Raw genomic sequence first — 17,893 nt, forward strand, 5'->3', positions numbered from 1 at the left:
ATATATATATATGTTTAATTAAAACAAACCATTATTGTTATATCCAAGTAAAATTTGTTATCAAAATTAACAAGTTGTCGGTGTATTCTGATTATATAAAAAAATGTATTTCCTAAACCTATATATAATTTGAATGAAACAAAATGCCCTTATATAATAATGTGACTAAAATAGTTGTAAAAAATTTATAATAAATTAATCAATGAAATCAGCGGCTCATATGTTTTCCACCGTCGTAAGTCTAACACTAAATTGCAACATATATATACTTGATAAGAAAAAAAATAATTATTGGGCAGTGATTCCCATAATATATAGTTGGTTACTTTTTGGTCACCATAGCAATATGTATGAAATTAATGAGTGTAGGTCTGGGGTAGAATCTACCTATGAAGAATCTTTGAATTTGAACAAAAAATGGGGAAGAATCTTTGCATCCTTATGTGCTAACGTTAGCATGGTGCTTCTCCATTATGTTTGGTCTTCTCTACTTGTAGTAATTTATACTCTGACTGATACTATAGTGTTTGCACGATTAATTGTACTAACATAAATAAAGAAGATTTTGTATTTTAAAAAGTGAAGATTGCTCTAATATATATTTTTTTTTTCAAAAAAATGGATATTCCAATGATTAAGGGACAAGTATTGTGAAGAATGGGCCTTATTGGAGAGAGAAAGAGAAAGTTTACGTAGTTAAATTAGCTCTTGAACCTAAGTCATATTCTAAGAAAACTATGCCTCAAATCGAATTCAAAGGTTGAGGCATAGTCGCGCTGCGACATCTAAGGATAAGGGTTCAATCGGACCAATTTAGTTGGAAAATTATATTATTCATATATGTTTATAATTATTTTTGAACTATTTTGGCTAGGTCGGGCCTAGTTTATATGTTTACTTCATAATATTTTAAATCCTCTAAATGAAAATTCTAATGTCTTCACTGCTCGGATCTAAACATTCTTTATTCACTCTTCCACTTTCCGGTCCGATGTGTACACATTTTTATATTAAGGATATTTCTACCCTCCACATTTGTCCAATTTCTTGAGAGCCTATATATTTCGGATCTAAATTTTATATATGTCAAATTATGTATTGAGTTTAACTCACCTCACTAAACCAAATTTAAAAGAAAAAATGGTTAAGGAACAAAAATTTCATTTAGGCTCAAATATTGAGAGATACAAAAAACTTGGAGAAGTTCAACGGGCAAAGGGAAAGGGATTTTAGAGAGAACTCCAATTTTATCATATTTATGTATATAATTTATTTATTTTTTTTGAAAAATACAAATCAAGCATAAAAGGAAAAGTCTGATTTCCTTTCATAATTTATACACGTATAATATATTAGTTATACAGAATTTTAAATCGTTAATGAAACTTACTTTCAACAAGCTACCAAATATGGTTTGGGTCAAAACTAGGTGTAATTTGCTTTAAATACATTGTATCCAAATAGATTTATATGCATCTAGTATATATCTAACGCGTGATTCACATGTATCTGAGATACATAGACAAACCTACTCGCCTCTCTCCCTATATATACACACAAACAATATGTATCTAAATGTATAAAATATGTATCTAAATGTATAAAATATGTATCTAGGTGTATCTAACTTGAGATCTAGTATATATAAAATTATTAGTTAGTTATATAAAATATAATTATTTCAAGCTACATATAATTAGTAAATATAATAGAAATATTTGCATATGGTAATTCGAGTATATCAAATTCTTATCCGGCCGATATTGGTGAACAAAATTGACGCTTCTTTATTTTTGTTGTACAAAGTAAGGGTAAGTACCGCTAGTTTTTAAATATTAGCCATTTCAATATTGTAACATTATGATAAAAGGAAATTTAATTAAACATGAGATTAACGGAGTTAAACGAAAAATCCCAAGATTAAGGGAGCTTTGAAATTTAATTGAGAAATGAAATCACATGAGTTGAAACTTAATTACAACACACTTAACAAACTTGATTCCCATCAAAACACAGTGGTGAATTTTGTTAAAAATAATCAATACACATGCATCTTTTTAGGTTTAGAAAAGTCTTAAGCCTCCTCAGTTTGCTGCTTCACTTCTTTAGCTGCATTTTGATTCAGAGTTGAAGCCATTTGAATTTTTCCAGAACAAACCAATTTACCAAGCTTCACTATATCGATTATTTGTTCTTCGGTTAATTCTGGAATCTTCTTGTTATCGTCCAATATTATAACTGGATTTTGCACCTCAACATTAACGTTAACGATGGGCTTATGTTTTTTGCGATACATCGCATAGAGAATCATTTGGAGTATACCAAAAATGAATCCCAATATATTTGGAGCCTACATTACAAGATAATTTTAATTATTCCAACCACATTAATTAGATAAATAAGTACTATAATAAGATAATTAACTTACTGCAATGTTAACATCTTTTAGTAGAAGACCGTAGAAAAACCACATCACAGCACTTATTGTTAGAAAAACTGATAGAAGAATTGGCATGTATTCCACACTCTTTGTTTTAATAACTTGTCTCTGCATAAATAAAACGCGCATAATGTTTAATAAGCATTAATTTTTAAAATAAGACAGATAACCTGTTATAACATGATAAAATCGAGAAGTAAGTTTTGAAGCTTACCACAATGCCTAAGGGTGCAACAAATACACATAAGGAGAAAATAAGGCAAATCCATCCAACAATTTGTCCACGAACAACTCCTTTGAATAGAAATTGAGTGACTAGGATTATTGCACCAAATCCACCAACAACGGTTAAAAGTAGCATTTTCACAGTATTAACCTGAATTAATAAAAAAAATTATATTATACTTTTCTTCCTTTTTATTATTATAAAATGGAAATAATGATTTAAAAAAAAAAAAAAACTTACCCTGGCTTTCTTTGGTGCATAGTAAAGGAAGAGGCTAACGTAGATAGTTTCAATGAGCATTCCAAATGAGTTAATTGTTATGAGAAGTGTTGTGTTTGTCTTCAAAAATGCATAGTAAATCCAAAGCATGCAGCTAAAGAGAGCAATCACGTATGGAATTGATTGATATCCTTCAGTTGATTTCTTCTTGTAAATTTTATTAAATGTTGGTCTGCAAATATTATAATAATTAAGTACCATGTAACGTTCAATTTTATTCACTTATTATAACGTGAAATTATTAATGATTATAGAAATGAATAGGGGCAACATGCTAGATCGATGACTTACATTGGAGAAAGGAAAACAATAAACGAGATAATATTTCCTGCAAGATTAATTGAAAATTCAAGGTCAATAAAGGAATTAATTAATTCTTGGTAATTAAACAAATTATGAATAATTGGAAGAGATAATAAAATAACAATAAAGATCCATTAGGAATGATTAAATTATTTATGTTAATGATTGAGGTACGATGAAATGATTGAAACTTCCACTTAATTAGAGAATTTAGGGATTTGTCTTTAAGTGTGAGTCATAATATAAATTTGTTATTGGCCTACTTTTGACTTATATAGATTTTCCAACTACTAATGTAAACGGAAAAACAAAAAGTAATTAAGTGATTTATGTGATACTATTTGATTTGATAAAAATTATTTATTAAAATACTTTTTGATAATTTGTGTGACTATAATTCATATTTTAAAGAATAATAGAAAAATTTATCAAAATATGACTTTCTTTTTAAACGGATTAAAATAAAAAATATTGTATTTAAAATGTGACATTTGTCATCTTTTAAATAAAATAAACTATATGCTATAATAGGTAAATATACAATAGTTGTATAACAATTGCATAGACTAACATGTGTGTAACTCAAGTATTTTGTCAATTCAATTCTAAAAGTAAAAAGAAAAAAAGATTTTACCAAGGACACCAAAAACAAATGCCCAATGACCAGCAATAGCCATCTCTTTTTCTTCTTCTTTTTTTTTTTCTCAAAATGGAAATTTCTATCTTTGTTAATCTCTCACTTACAAATAATTGCAAGTACTTGATTGATAATGAAATGAGGAGTGCTCACTTCACGTATTTATATAGCAAGGCTACAAGTATATAATATTATTGGATATATATGTTCTATAGTTTTCCAATTTTAATTTTTATGTCAATTAGTGCTTTATGCGTTATAATTCAATTTGTATACAAAACAAAACACCTTTTCATCCTTTAACCTTTTTGGGCTTGATATATCCTCAAAATAAAAGGTCCCATTTTTCTCTTTTATTATGTCATCGTCCTATCTATGAGGCACTAAAGCTTCCAACCATGGCACTAAAATTTTGAAAAAAGTTTTAATTTGATCCTCATTTATTTTATATACAAATAATGTGACCCTAGTCAGCAAAAAAAAACAATCAACAAATGATGGGAGGCACCTATCAATGTTTGCCAATTGGCACCAATAATAGATGTTTTTTGGCTCCATGAAAAATAAAAGACTCGAAAATCGGTAGTAGGGGAAGAGCTAGGTGGAGGTTTATGGGTTTGAACGAACCCACTAGCTTTTTTGTTGACCCTATATTTATTAGAAAATTAAATGAATACACCCCGTAACAAAATTCATTGACAATTTGGTGGTAAGGAAAAGTCGGTGGAAATGTTTTCCACACTAGTGTTGTGGGTTCAATCCGTCCTAAAATTTAGAACCCTCAAACTTTTAATCCTGATTCCGCTTCTGAATTCGATAGTTAATAAGATGGGTGATTTATAAGGTTTTTGACAATCGATCTCTTCCCTTTGAGCTAGTATTCGGAGTGTAGGTTAGGTTCAACACCTAATTTTACATAGCATCAAAATAGAACTCATCTCACCGGATGTTGCGCCCCCAAACTAAAAAGTAAATTGCCCATGCTTCAGATGTCCAGCCCAGGCATGATATGGGGATGTTGAAGAATGAAAAAATCCTACATAATTAGTTAATACGATAAATAGACTTCTTATATAAAATCTAGACAATACTATTTTTGTATCTAACTTTTAAGGTATACGCATTAGATTCGAGATCTTTTTACATTAATGAAAATATCATTTTTGGTAGAGTGGCTGATGAATTTTGCTTTAATAGGCTTATCACGTCTTGGTGGATTATGTCATATTTTTATATATATCTGTATGTACAATGAAATTGATCACAAATTTAAATTGTTAATGACATGTTAAGCATAAGTGGCTGATGCTAATATGCTTTTAAATTTACGAATTAGGCTTCACAAAAAAGCGTGAAGACCAGTCTAATCCATTTATCATGGGATTAGTCTTCTATATAATTATTCGACATTTTAATGTATACATTTCCATATTTTGCACCTTATCAACTTCATTTTAATCAACTTTTTTGCTTCAAAAATCAAAATCATTGCTATCATCGATCATATATGGAAATCAGAAATTGTTTTATATCAACTCCCTCCATTCATGTTCCTCTTAATATAATGTAACAACATTTCCTTATTAGTCCGTCTAAAATAAGTATATATTTCAATTTTTGAGAATAATTTAATTTTAAACTTTTTATTTTTATTTGAGATGACGAGTTTAATATCACAGCACATGCTTAACAAATCTTATAGTAGCATGTTTAAGACTACAATAGTTTCAGAAATATATCTTCTTTTTTTTTGTTAAATCTCAAATAGTGCATCATATAAATTAAAATGGATGAAGTATTAAATTCAAGTTAAATTTAAGGGGCGAACGACACAATTATTATAGAGATATTTAGTAGTAATATATTTTTCTTTTAGCAACAATATTTATTTTTGTAAAAGTATTTCACAGCAATTGAGTTAATATTATTACATTTAAAATCGTTAAAACCTTTAGCAATATTTATATAAAGTGTTGGAATACTCATATTTTCCCACTATCCTTAAATATGATATAGCTTGAATTATAAATCCTTTATTTGTTATATATAGTGGCTTGGAATAATTAATATTGTGTCCAAATATGCATAATAGAAATGTTTTCTAGTAATGCCTAAATACGTATATAATATTATCGTCTTTTGAACTTTTTTCCCCTTTAAATTGGATAAGATTTAATCCTTTTTCCCTTTAAAATAAAAAAGGGAAAATGGTGGGAGACAATTAAACGACGAACCTTTAGGATTTATGTGGCAACAGTTCTCCTAATTTCAGCAGCCAATACATGCCTTCGAATTCAATTATGTACATTCTCAATTATTGAACAATACACTATAAATTATTTTTTGGTTATAAAATAGAGTAAACAAGAAGCAATACTAAAAGATCATGAGAGGTCTAGAATTTGAATCACTTTAAATACTGAGTTGTTTTGTTAAACAACACTTTAGGGACTTTTTGATTTAAATTTAAATTTAATCGAGCTACAGAGCACTATCAAACATCAAATGAAAAAAAAAAACAATAGAAATAAAACAAAATGTAGTTATGCCACTACCGTCGACCACAATATAGCTTTAATTATTCGTGGTGTAATAATGTTAATCTATACGTTTGAAACAAAAAAAATATACTATTATATGCGTACCTATCGCTTAGTTGATTTTTATTCTTTGTAAAAAGGTTACATAAATTATTTAGACTTCATTCAATAATAAAATAGTTGATCATTTCATGTACTTTTGCAGGGACATATGGGAGTAGAAATTATTTTGATAACTTTTTTTTTTTATAAATTCAGATTAATCTAACTTTAAAACACGCATCTGTCAAAACAGAATGCATTACATTGATCATAAACTAATTTTGTATAGTATATCTAATTTCAGGCCTAATTTTCACTACTTTAATTGGCTGCAAAATTTTCACAATTCTGTTTTGTTTCTCTTTCAGGGTGTTTATACGAGAAACAGATCGAAGGAGTAGATTTCATTTACCTTTCTTAAGGTGGATTCGTCTCTGTGTTTATCACCTAATAATAAAACAATATATATTTGATGTGATTTGCATGCATCTGAGATGCTAGATGCACAGGAGAGTAGCGAGCAAGCTGGGAGAGAGACAAGCAAAATTTGTTATGTATCACATATACATGTGAATATACTTGAATACAGTATATACATTGATTTGACTTCACACATGTATCCTGAGATACATGCATATAGACATATTTGGATTCACTAAAATCTTACAAAATTCGTAATATTATAAATTAGTGTGTCTAAATAATTAACTCCTAAACTAGTGAGATTTATGTAAGATAACCTAAGAAATATGTAATTAGCACATTATTAGGTACATTTTCATGGTAAAAATCTACTTTACTATTTGCAATTAAAATTTTAAAAGACGAAATAGAATAACAAATATAGGAAGAAGTAATTTTATATATATATATATATATATGTAACGTGTAAGCCATACATGATATCGAGATTAGTAGTATTCCAAATAAATTTGGAACTCATGTAACTCGTAGTTACTACTAAATCACAAAATAGTACATTACATACAATTGGACCATGAACATATAGATATAGAATAAGTTGAGGCCCAGTTTTTAAGAAAACCTTTCAGAAAAGGCCCCTCAATTATAAGGATTAGTTTAGTAGCACCCTCCAAAGTATTGTCTCCAAGTCTTTCTTAAACTTGAGAGTTAATTTGGGGATCTTGAAGATTTTTACCATCTTTAGTTTCTCCATTTTCACTGTCCAAGGATGAAATATTAACTGGATAAACTTCAGAATTGACTTTTGTTGGCTGCTCTTGATCCACCTTTACCACGATGGGTAATTCTTTTTCTGTTGCGACGTTGTTTGACTTAGAATTTCTGTATAATCCATATAGTATCATTTGAAGCACTCCAAGTATCATTCCCGGTATATTTGGTACCTGATTTTTTATTATGTTCCCCAACAACAACAAACATTAGTCATATGGGCACAAATTATGTTAAGCCAATTTAACTTATAATCCTATTAGGTCATCTAAATAATAATTATATAAACTTTTTTGATAAGCCAAAAGTGAACTTTATATCAGTAAGTAGTCCCGTATGAAATTCAGAAAACATTCATATCTGGCACTTGAGGATATATATATATATATATAGTTTTTTATCCTTGATGACATTAAATGTGTTCATGCGACATTTAATTGATAGTCAATTTAACTAATTTTCTAAGTTAATTTGGATCAACTCTAACATTTAAAAAAAATTATAATTTGGATTTTTTAAAAGCAACATAAAAAGTATCGATCTTTCTCAATACAATACAATGAAAACATACATTTTAAAATGTCGATTAAAGTTTAAATAATTTGAAATTTGAAAAATAAAAAATGTCACTTAAATTACGATTGACGAAGCAACTTATAAAATAATTACCGCGACATAGACGTCCTTCAAAAGCAAACCATAGAAAAACCACATTACAGCACTAACTGTAAGAGCTAATGACAAGTTAAATGGCATGAATTCCACACTTTTGGTCCTTATTACACGTCCCTGCAATTTTACAAAAAAAAGAAGAAGAAAGAATTAAATGGTGTTAATTAGAGAAATGTCTAGGCACTAAATAACTAAGTTATCATAATTAAAAATTTAAAGAACACCCTAAGCCCCTAATTATAAAAGCATAACAAAGAATCGTAAAACTTAAAAAAAATAAATATATATTCAAAGTTAATTACCATAATGCTTAGAGGTGCAACAAATACACTGATAGAAAAAGCCATGCAAATCCATCCAATAACTTCAGCTCTTTTTGTTCCTTGGCATAAAATTTGTGTGAGGAAAAGAATCAATCCAAAGACACCAAAATTCAACAGTAGGACAAGTCCTAATGTTTTCATCTGCAACACATTTTCATTTTTCATAAATCACAAAATCGCGTTACAAATAAAAAGGCACACACATATATATATAAGAAATTTATATGTATACCCTTGCTTTTTTTGTAGCGTAAGTAAAATAAATCGCGACGTAAATGGTCTCAGCAATGCAACCAAAAGAGTTGATGGTGATGAGAAGTGTAACATTAGTTTTAACCATTGCATAGTAAATCCAAAGCATTGCACTAAATAATCCAACAACATATGGTAATGAATGGAACCCTTCCGATGATTTCTTCTTAACAATCCTGTAAAATGTTGGCCTGCAAAATCATGATATATATATGTTTAAAAAAAAATAAAAATGTGCATAAATTAAAGTTTGTATGTGTAATTATTTTTGGAGAAATAACTCACACTGGGGCAATAAACACCATGAAGGAAACTAAGTTACCTGCAACATTGTCACAAATGGAAAAGACATATATTAATTACTTCTCCTATATATATTTCTCAAACAAACAAAAAAATTATTCTATTTTAATGCATGTAATTATAGTTTTATCTATTTTTGATGTGTTAATTAATTAATTTCATAAGAGTTAGTTTAGATATACTTCCTAGATCCAGCTAGATTGTAATTTGTAAGAGCTAGTATATTAATAGAAACAAAATAGAACCCAACTTGCTTACGAACAAATTCTATAGCTAAACAGTAAAATTGGTTGTTAGATTCTATGCTACGAGTGAAGTTATAAACAAAGGCATGCACATGAAAATATGATTGAAATTTTACCCAAAATGCCAAAGGTGTAGACCAAAGGATGAGTATGAGAGACACTAGTCATTTTTTCTTTTCTTTCTTCTATTCTCAAAGAAAGAACTAGAATTAAAATTAAGAGTAAAATGTAAAGGCTAATTAGTATTTGTTGATGATAAACAAGGGTGATGGTCACATATTTATAGTACATGAAGAAGAGTTTTATGCATAGAATTGTTACTTAAGCACGACAAAATGCTGACACTATATATTAGCCCCCACTAACTACAAAAAATATATATAATTAAACTCCTATCTCCTCCGCAACTCTAGCAAAACTAAATATTAAAAATTAGTTTAAGCACCGTCATTAAACAGTTTTCACACCATTAGACAGTAATAGTTAGGTAATAATAATATTTAAATTCTATATTTTAAGATAGATATTTTTGGGTGATAGTAAATGCAAAAATTAAACTCGTATCTTCACTTTTAGTTGTTCACTATTTTAAAAATAAATCTTTATTTTTAATATATCAAAAAAAGATAAGTACATTTTTTTTATTTCTCAAATCATTTTATCAAGACCTCAAACTTAAGTTCTACGCTATAGATATTTTTGGGTGATAATACATGCAAATTTAAACACTTTAGTCTCTTTACTTTTAGTCGTTCAGTATTTCAAAAATAAATATTTATTTTTAATATATCATTAAAAGATAATTATATTTTTTTTAATATCTCAAATTATTTATCAAGACCTCAAACTTAAAGTTCCACGCTTTTACCGGTAAACATACTTTTTTTGTTTTCTTTTATTTGTCATATTTTGCTTCATGAAAGTCAATTTCATCACTAATTTTCTAAAAGTAAACTTGAATTAGATTAATTTAATTTTACAAATTTAAAATTTAAATATTTAAAACTATATTATGATAAAAGAATACTAGTTGATCAAAATTCGTACCATTTAACTTTTTAAAAAAACAAAACGAACCACGACAAGTAACAGAACCAGGGGGGGGGTTGTAAATCTGGCCATTAATTAGATAATTATAAACTAAAACATAACGAACATAATTGATAATTTAATTTAATAAAAAGTACAAAAGAAAATTATAATTATGATATAAATGTCATAATAATAATAATTTAAAACATGTTTTAAGATAACGATGCATGTAACTTAATTCGAAAAAAGGAATGGGACATAGCATTTCGTGGCCGTCTATTTTTGGAGGACTGAACTTTTAGTCCATTGCATTTTGACCAGAAGCTTCTACTTTTTAAAAACAAAATTACAGTTACATAGGAGATCTGATAACGGAAAGAGAAAGAGAAGTGGTAAATATTAACTCGATATTTACGTTAAATTAATTAAATAAATAAAAATATATATTAATTAATTATAATAAAGTAATAGTTATATGTTATGTACATGTTTAATTAATTTAATATAAATATTTGATACGAATAAATTATTAGTGAATTAAATTAGTACATATATATTATGTGAAAAAGTAAAGCCATAGATCTTGGTTGTTAGATAAAAGTATTTAATTTGACCTAGGAACTTTAAAAAAATTGGTGCTTTTAACCCAGTATCTAAGCTAGCCTAGTCAGCTTAATACCCCTTTGATAGAAACTATGTTGGATGGCAGCACATCATAACCTTGTGTTTCCAAGAACAAAATGACAAAAACATCCCTTGATGTTGGGATAAATTAATTAATTAAAGTAGTAATTCATTAAACATAATTCTAAGTAATTTTTATCTTTTAATTTCTTTGAAAATGGTCATTTTTTTATTTTGTCAAACATTTTTGTGTGTTGAAAATGGTCAACTGTCACGTATTTGATGGGAATATAATTTGTTCATTTAGCAAAATATTTATGTTAATTATGGAGAATTAGCTAAGTCAAAGAAATGAAATAAATGTGTTAAGACGCCACAAAGAACTTGTCAAACAAATGGATCCAGTTGTGTAAGTGATATCTGGCTGACTGATTAACGGAGAAAATCGTCTAATTATGTTCAAAAAAATTTAGGCTATAATATAAAATCTTCAATTTACTTCCTTAGAGTTCAGATCATTGTCTATACTGTCCTTTAAGTTGCAAAAAGAAAAAGATTATTAACTAAATAGTTGCCAAAAAAAAAAGCTCCAATTTTTTTTTTTAATGATATATTCCTAATTAAAATTTCAGGTGATAGTTTAGTCATTTTGTAATCTATATCCAATATAGGCAAAACTAAATGTGTGACATTTTGCTTTTTTCTTTGACTAGCTAGTCCATGGTTGACATGACTTTTTTTTTTCTCAAGTGAACACATTATGTAATTCCATCGATTAAATACAATAACAATAATTTTATGAATGAGATATGAAAAGAATAATATATAAATAATTATATTTTTAATTGTATGAAATTAATATCGATTAGTCCATAATTTTCCTCTTTTATTCAGATAATAAACTTGATATCGATAATATAAAATGTGCTTTCATCAATCAGAACGCAACACTAAAAATTCAACACGAAGTCTATTCCAGTTTTGAATTAAAAGAAGAAAAAAAAGAAACACATGCATAATAATAATTGCGTATATACAGTACTACTACTTGTTTATTATTGACCGTCAAATTAAATAGACAGGTATTAAACCACCTTTTTTTTACTCCAATAATTCACAACTTTCCGCCTATTTCAGATTTTTGCATTATATATCATGAACTTCCCTTTACTTCTTTTTTTTAAAAAAAATTTATTACCTTTTTTTTCCCTTTCAGGTGCTAAAAAACGTAGCAGTACCTTTTATAAAAGAAATTATATTATATATATATACGTAACACTTGTTTAACAGTACTTGAATGCCCCTATAACTTGCATCTGTCAATTAGCAAAGTACTATACAAATACTATATTAATGTAGCTATCGTTCAATAACTTTAACGGGTAGTTCGAAAATATAAAAAATAATGCATAAATTATTGTGCCACCAGTTTCAATCTGGATTGAGAATAGTCGAAATAGCTCGATTGGTAGAGCAGTGGAACGAAAATCTTTTTAGTATCTTGTTTAGTACTTTTTTTTAAACTTATGTAGTATTAGTTAGATGATACTCTATTATGTATTACGAAAATAATATGTTTGGTAGTTGATATTCTTTTTTAATCTATGTTATACGCTTTATTCGTATTAATGCGTGTATTACTAATATCATGAATTTCTAGTTATTAATATTATAATGATTTAAATGCCTACATTAATATGATAAGAAATTCAATTACCCCTTAAAATCTTTGTACATCTTTTCTACCATAATAGTGGAGGTTATCTTTGTAAATAATATATTTTATGCAATACATGCTATTTTTAATGGACCAAATCAAACAATGCATAAAAATAATTTATATATGTATAATTAATACAAGCATAACTAATACATGCATTGATAATACAAGCATTACTAATACACTCCATTTAACATATTCTTATGTACTCTATCAACGACCCTAAACTTTTAAAGAATAACAACACATGCTTTAGATTGATTAATGATCGAACTACCCGTAAATAGAAGTTAGGCAATGTATTTTATTTATAATATATCAAAGTGTGATCAAATCACACGCTGTATAAGAAATAATTTTAGAATATATAACTAATGCAAATATTGTTAGTGTATGCATTACTAATATACTCTATTCAATATTATTTTCACACACACTGTCAAATGATTCTTAAAAATTTGACTAGATACTTAATCGTAGACAAAAAATTGTGGACACTATAAGATGAGACAAATTTTAGTTAAAAGTTCTTGGAAATTACTTTATCGTAAACCCTATATCTCACATATATATAAAGGGTAATATATTCTTCAAAAGAGGCATATCGAATATCTCATGAACTCTTTGATAATAATTATAAAGAGATCATAATATAATCGGACTCTTTTTATCAATCAATACTTCGAAAAGAATCACAAATAAATTTAAATAATCATACATTCAATAAATATATCAGTAACATTCTCAAATCACGAAGAAAATTTAAAGGGAAGATTAAAAAAATATATATATTTATACACCATATTATTTTTCAATAAAATTATTATTTATAATATCAATTTTTTTGCTATCACTTAAAATTTGTTGAAAATAAGTATTTATAAATATATTAAACAGTATGTCCTTAAATTATGGAGTGTTCCAGATGAACTTGTAAAGTGTGATAAGCAAAAGGGTATTGCGCTTTATCTCTAATTGCTTTTTAAAAGTCACCTGTCTTTACCCAATTACTTATGGTTACATGTGGAACCACATGATCTCATCATGGTAATTTCATTTATTTAAGAATTAACAATGAATTATCTAAAAAACTATCTAGTGATGAATTAACTAAAAATTGTCAATCGATTTAAAAGCCACTTTCATATTTTTCTAGTAGTGACCTATAGAAACTCAGTTGGGATTGATTTTTGAAATATATAGTAGATCTTTATAGTTGGATTATCGATTGCATGCATGAAGAAGATAACATTTAATTTACATGGTAATCCTTCCATCAATAAAATAAGATATCAAGATTTGTTTACCCTATTAAAATAAGTATCTAGCCTTAGTTAGACAAACATTATAAGAATTTAATAAAAGCGGATTTAGAATTACTTTATTAGGACTAAAACTATTTATTTATATATATATATGTGTGGAATATAATTGGCTATGAAAGTCATTATTATGTCCTTTCCATACTTGTATCGCCAAAATAATTGGTGCTATATATCTTGATATTTATTATTTTTACAAAGATATATAAATCATTTCAATTTTTAAATAATATTTTCTCTAATATATATATCTATAGTAACACTGGATTTAGATGTCTGTACTCTGATCGGACAGAGTAGCACGTTGGGTTATTTTAAAAAATACAATTTTTCATAATTATTTTTGAAGTGATCCAACTATGTAAATTTAACTGTGTATATTGTAATTTATTGAGCAGCGGAAGGTAACAAGTCCTGGTCATAATAATGTTGCATGTAATTAATTAAGCTAATCACTTGTAATCTATTGTGCGATATATTTTCTTAATTAGTGATAATCTGGGAGCAGGTATAGATTTTCTTCTTTACAGTTCATTGTTTCCAATCTGTGTTATAAAATCAGAAATTACTGGTTCTAATAAATCATTCAGAAACACGAAGTAACTGAGAATTTTTATAACCAGTAAATAAGATGAACAGAAATAAAATAATTTAATCTGTAAAAACGTACCAGAATCTGGAATACTCTTATTGAAAATTTAGGAAGAAAATCAAGTCCACTGAATTCACAGTGTCCCCTTAAGGAAATTATTCCCCTCTAGTATCCGAGGTTTGATTTGGAATATAACCTCCCAGGGTAAAATGATTTTAATCAGTAGAGTATAGATACCAAAAACTCTACTGTCAGCGAATCAATCCACAGCAGGAAAGTACACGAAGAAAAAATGTGATTTTAAGAAGAAGGAAGATCAGAAAATTCGTTAGTAATATTCTGAAGACTGAATGGTATTTATAGGCAAGAAGAATATATTCTGAAAGGTTGCAACCCTTTCAGAATTAACACGACCATTAATGAAAGGTTGCAAACTTTCAAATGGTATTGACTGTTCCTGAAAGTTGCAACCTTTCAGAACAGTCATGGCGGGAAATTTTGAATATAACGGAATTTAAAACGGGTCACTCGCGCGGATCCGAGTCGGGTCGGGTTTTAACTAAAAAGTTGAAAACATTTCGGTTATCAACTAATTTATTGAAAATAATTTTTGGCCATTTAAAATTAATTAATAAATAATTAAAATAAATTTTGTCCAAAAAATTATCTCTCGATCGATCATTTGCCAAAGCCAAAGCCAAAGCCAAAGCCAAAGCCAAAGCCGAAGCCGAAGCCGAAGNGGAGCGTTTATTTATTTAAACTCTCCTATTTTCCTTTCCATTACCGATGAGGGACTATTGCCTTTTTCAATAAAGCATTAGAGGACTTTTCAAGTTCCCAACCTTTCAAGTTCTAAACCTTTCAAATTCCTCTCCTTCCCTTTATTTCCCATCAATTCTTGCTACATACCCAACATTCATATCCTCCCTTCATTAATTTAGCCAATTAGTTGATACAAAATAATTGATTAATGGATATAAGATGCACTAGAGTTAATAGAAACGAATTAATCTCTACATCGTAATTTAATTATGGAATTTTAAGTGGATTCTTTATGCTGATTAGTTAACTTTTTGAGCATGAATAACACCAAAAAATCCATATCTTAACATGATATAATTAGAGTCACACTTATTTCCATTATCAATTTATCTAATATTGAATACTCATATTTGTTTACGGTTCAGCTGACAGATCTGAACGTACTAAAGAGAATGTTAACAGTCGCACATGGTTTGTGGCATGGGAAAGTGGACTCTTTATGTGGTCTTGATCAATCTTCAACTATTGAAACAAATTCTAAAACTGAGTTATGCCCGAGATTTATTTTTTTTAAACTCAATTCACTAGCCGCACGAGGAATAAAAAAGAGGAACAATATTGCTGCGTTATAATAACTTACATAAATAATAATTTGAACTGTCACTATACAACAAATGTTAACTACCACTTAATACATGAGAAAGTGATATAGTATATATAAAGACACTTTGAAAGTCTTTTTAATTTGATTGGAGTTGCCATCAGTTGTTGTTGGAGAAACCAGTAGTGTTAAAAGTGCACTTCCACCATATGAGTGTGTACAATCATATATGAATTTTATTGTATTCTACTTGCAGTTTGGAGAAACTTTTTCATTAATAAAGTATTTTTAATTTAACAATCATTTCCTATTTAAGAATCACATAACAGAGTTCTTAATTTGACATTTGGAAAGTTGCTTTTTATCAGATAGATTAAAGAACATAATTTTGTAAGATTGGCTAACACTAAGAATAAAATTTTAAAAAGAAATGTTCATCAACATCTGGAAAGTTTTAAGTTGCTTTTTATTTAGAAAATTATATGTTCATTAATTATAGAATGTACTAAATTTGGTAAAGTTGGACGGCACAATAATATCACTTCATTCCTACCTAAATGATACTACAAAATATGGACACAACATAAAGTTGTAATTTGTGAAATATTTTCAATTTATATTATATGCAGCGTTCAAGTTTCAATAATAATAGTTCCTTCAAACTTTCAAGTATCTTCAGCTAGTTTTGAGAATAAAACTCGACTTCTATAAAATAGGAAATTATTGCTAGTAATAACGACTTATCTTGAATTTATTAGCTTTGATGAAAGAGGTAAATTTGTAAGTATAGCAAGTAGCTAATTTGGTCTACACGAAGCAACATATAAATTGAAATGGTGAGGTTGACGTCATCGGTTCTATGGTGTAGTGGTTAGCACTCTGGACTTTGAATCCAGCGACCTGGGTTCGACTCCCGGTAGGACCTTTTCTTTTTTTTTCGCTGTCAAATTTTGGTTGGTTTTAATAGCAACGCTATACACTGAGAGTGTGTTTGGTACGGAGAAAAATGTTTTCTCACAAAACAAGTGAGTTTCTTATTTAGTATCTAATGTTTGTTAGCTAAGGCAAAAATATCATCTATGGGCAGAGTATTTATATGGGCAAAGGACAAAAATTAATACTTTTAAGGCAAAATTATCATTTGTCCCTTATAAGTTTATAATTACAAAAATCCCTCAAGCTGATACAATAATATAAGTGCTGATACACTAATCTGATTCGCGAGATACATTAATCGTTAAGTAAGATACATTACATTTTACACATGATACACTAATTTGAAGTACATTTTATAGATGATACACTAATCTGCTGGGCGAGATATACTAATTTGTTGCGTTGATACATTAATCTGATGCGCCAAAATGAGGGATTTTTGGAATTTGTAAGACTAATAAGGGATAACGGTAATAAGAGAACTTAAAGGTAAGATTTCTGAAATTTTTCCTATTTATATCCTATCTAGCAAAACACTATGGGGGTGGAATATATTGTGGGGAGTGAGAGGTCAAGAGTGTCCGTAACTAGGATTGTCAGGGGGAGGGGGACGATATGTTGGATGAGCGATGAAGAGATAATGAACTTGAAATGTCACTTATATAACTTGTTTATCTACTTTGATTAAGAACGTCATTTTTCTCAATTTTAAGAAGCTTGTTTTATTAACGGACAAGTACCAACACACCCTGAAAGCCAGATCCATCTACAGGTGGAGCCCATTTCGCAAAATTATAAGCCCAACAAATACAATAATAACCCAAAAGATCCAATAAAATTTTGGGCCA

At 28.2% G+C, this 17,893-nt stretch overlaps 2 protein-coding genes and 1 non-coding gene across 3 annotated transcripts; 1 reads left to right on the forward strand and 2 right to left on the reverse strand.

The window, feature by feature from the left end:
* Positions 1-1,900: 1,900 nt before the first annotated feature.
* Positions 1,901-4,035, reverse strand: LOC107012371 (bidirectional sugar transporter SWEET10-like). Its single transcript, XM_015212199.2, has 6 exons — positions 3,883-4,035; positions 3,237-3,273; positions 2,907-3,117; positions 2,655-2,816; positions 2,429-2,548; positions 1,901-2,350 (listed from the first exon to the last, which is right to left on the reverse strand). Exons 1-6 carry the CDS (start codon positions 3,923-3,925, stop codon positions 2,075-2,077), a joined length of 849 nt encoding a protein of 282 aa, XP_015067685.1. The 5' UTR covers positions 3,926-4,035; the 3' UTR covers positions 1,901-2,074.
* A 3,454-nt stretch (positions 4,036-7,489) lies between these two features.
* Positions 7,490-9,624, reverse strand: LOC107013569 (bidirectional sugar transporter SWEET14-like). The gene is made up of 6 exons (XM_015213450.2): positions 9,573-9,624; positions 9,194-9,230; positions 8,889-9,099; positions 8,636-8,797; positions 8,331-8,450; positions 7,490-7,834 (listed from the first exon to the last, which is right to left on the reverse strand). Exons 1-6 carry the CDS (start codon positions 9,622-9,624, stop codon positions 7,586-7,588), a joined length of 831 nt encoding a protein of 276 aa, XP_015068936.1. The 3' UTR covers positions 7,490-7,585.
* Positions 9,625-16,962: 7,338 nt separating this feature from the next.
* TRNAQ-UUG lies at positions 16,963-17,034 on the forward strand. The gene has a single exon. It is a non-coding gene; the product is annotated as a tRNA-Gln (tRNA).
* The last annotated feature ends 859 nt before the right edge of the window (positions 17,035-17,893 follow it).

This window comes from Solanum pennellii, chromosome 3 (genome assembly GCF_001406875.1).
Source record: "Solanum pennellii chromosome 3, SPENNV200".
NCBI classification, from domain to species: Eukaryota; Viridiplantae; Streptophyta; class Magnoliopsida; order Solanales; family Solanaceae; genus Solanum; species Solanum pennellii.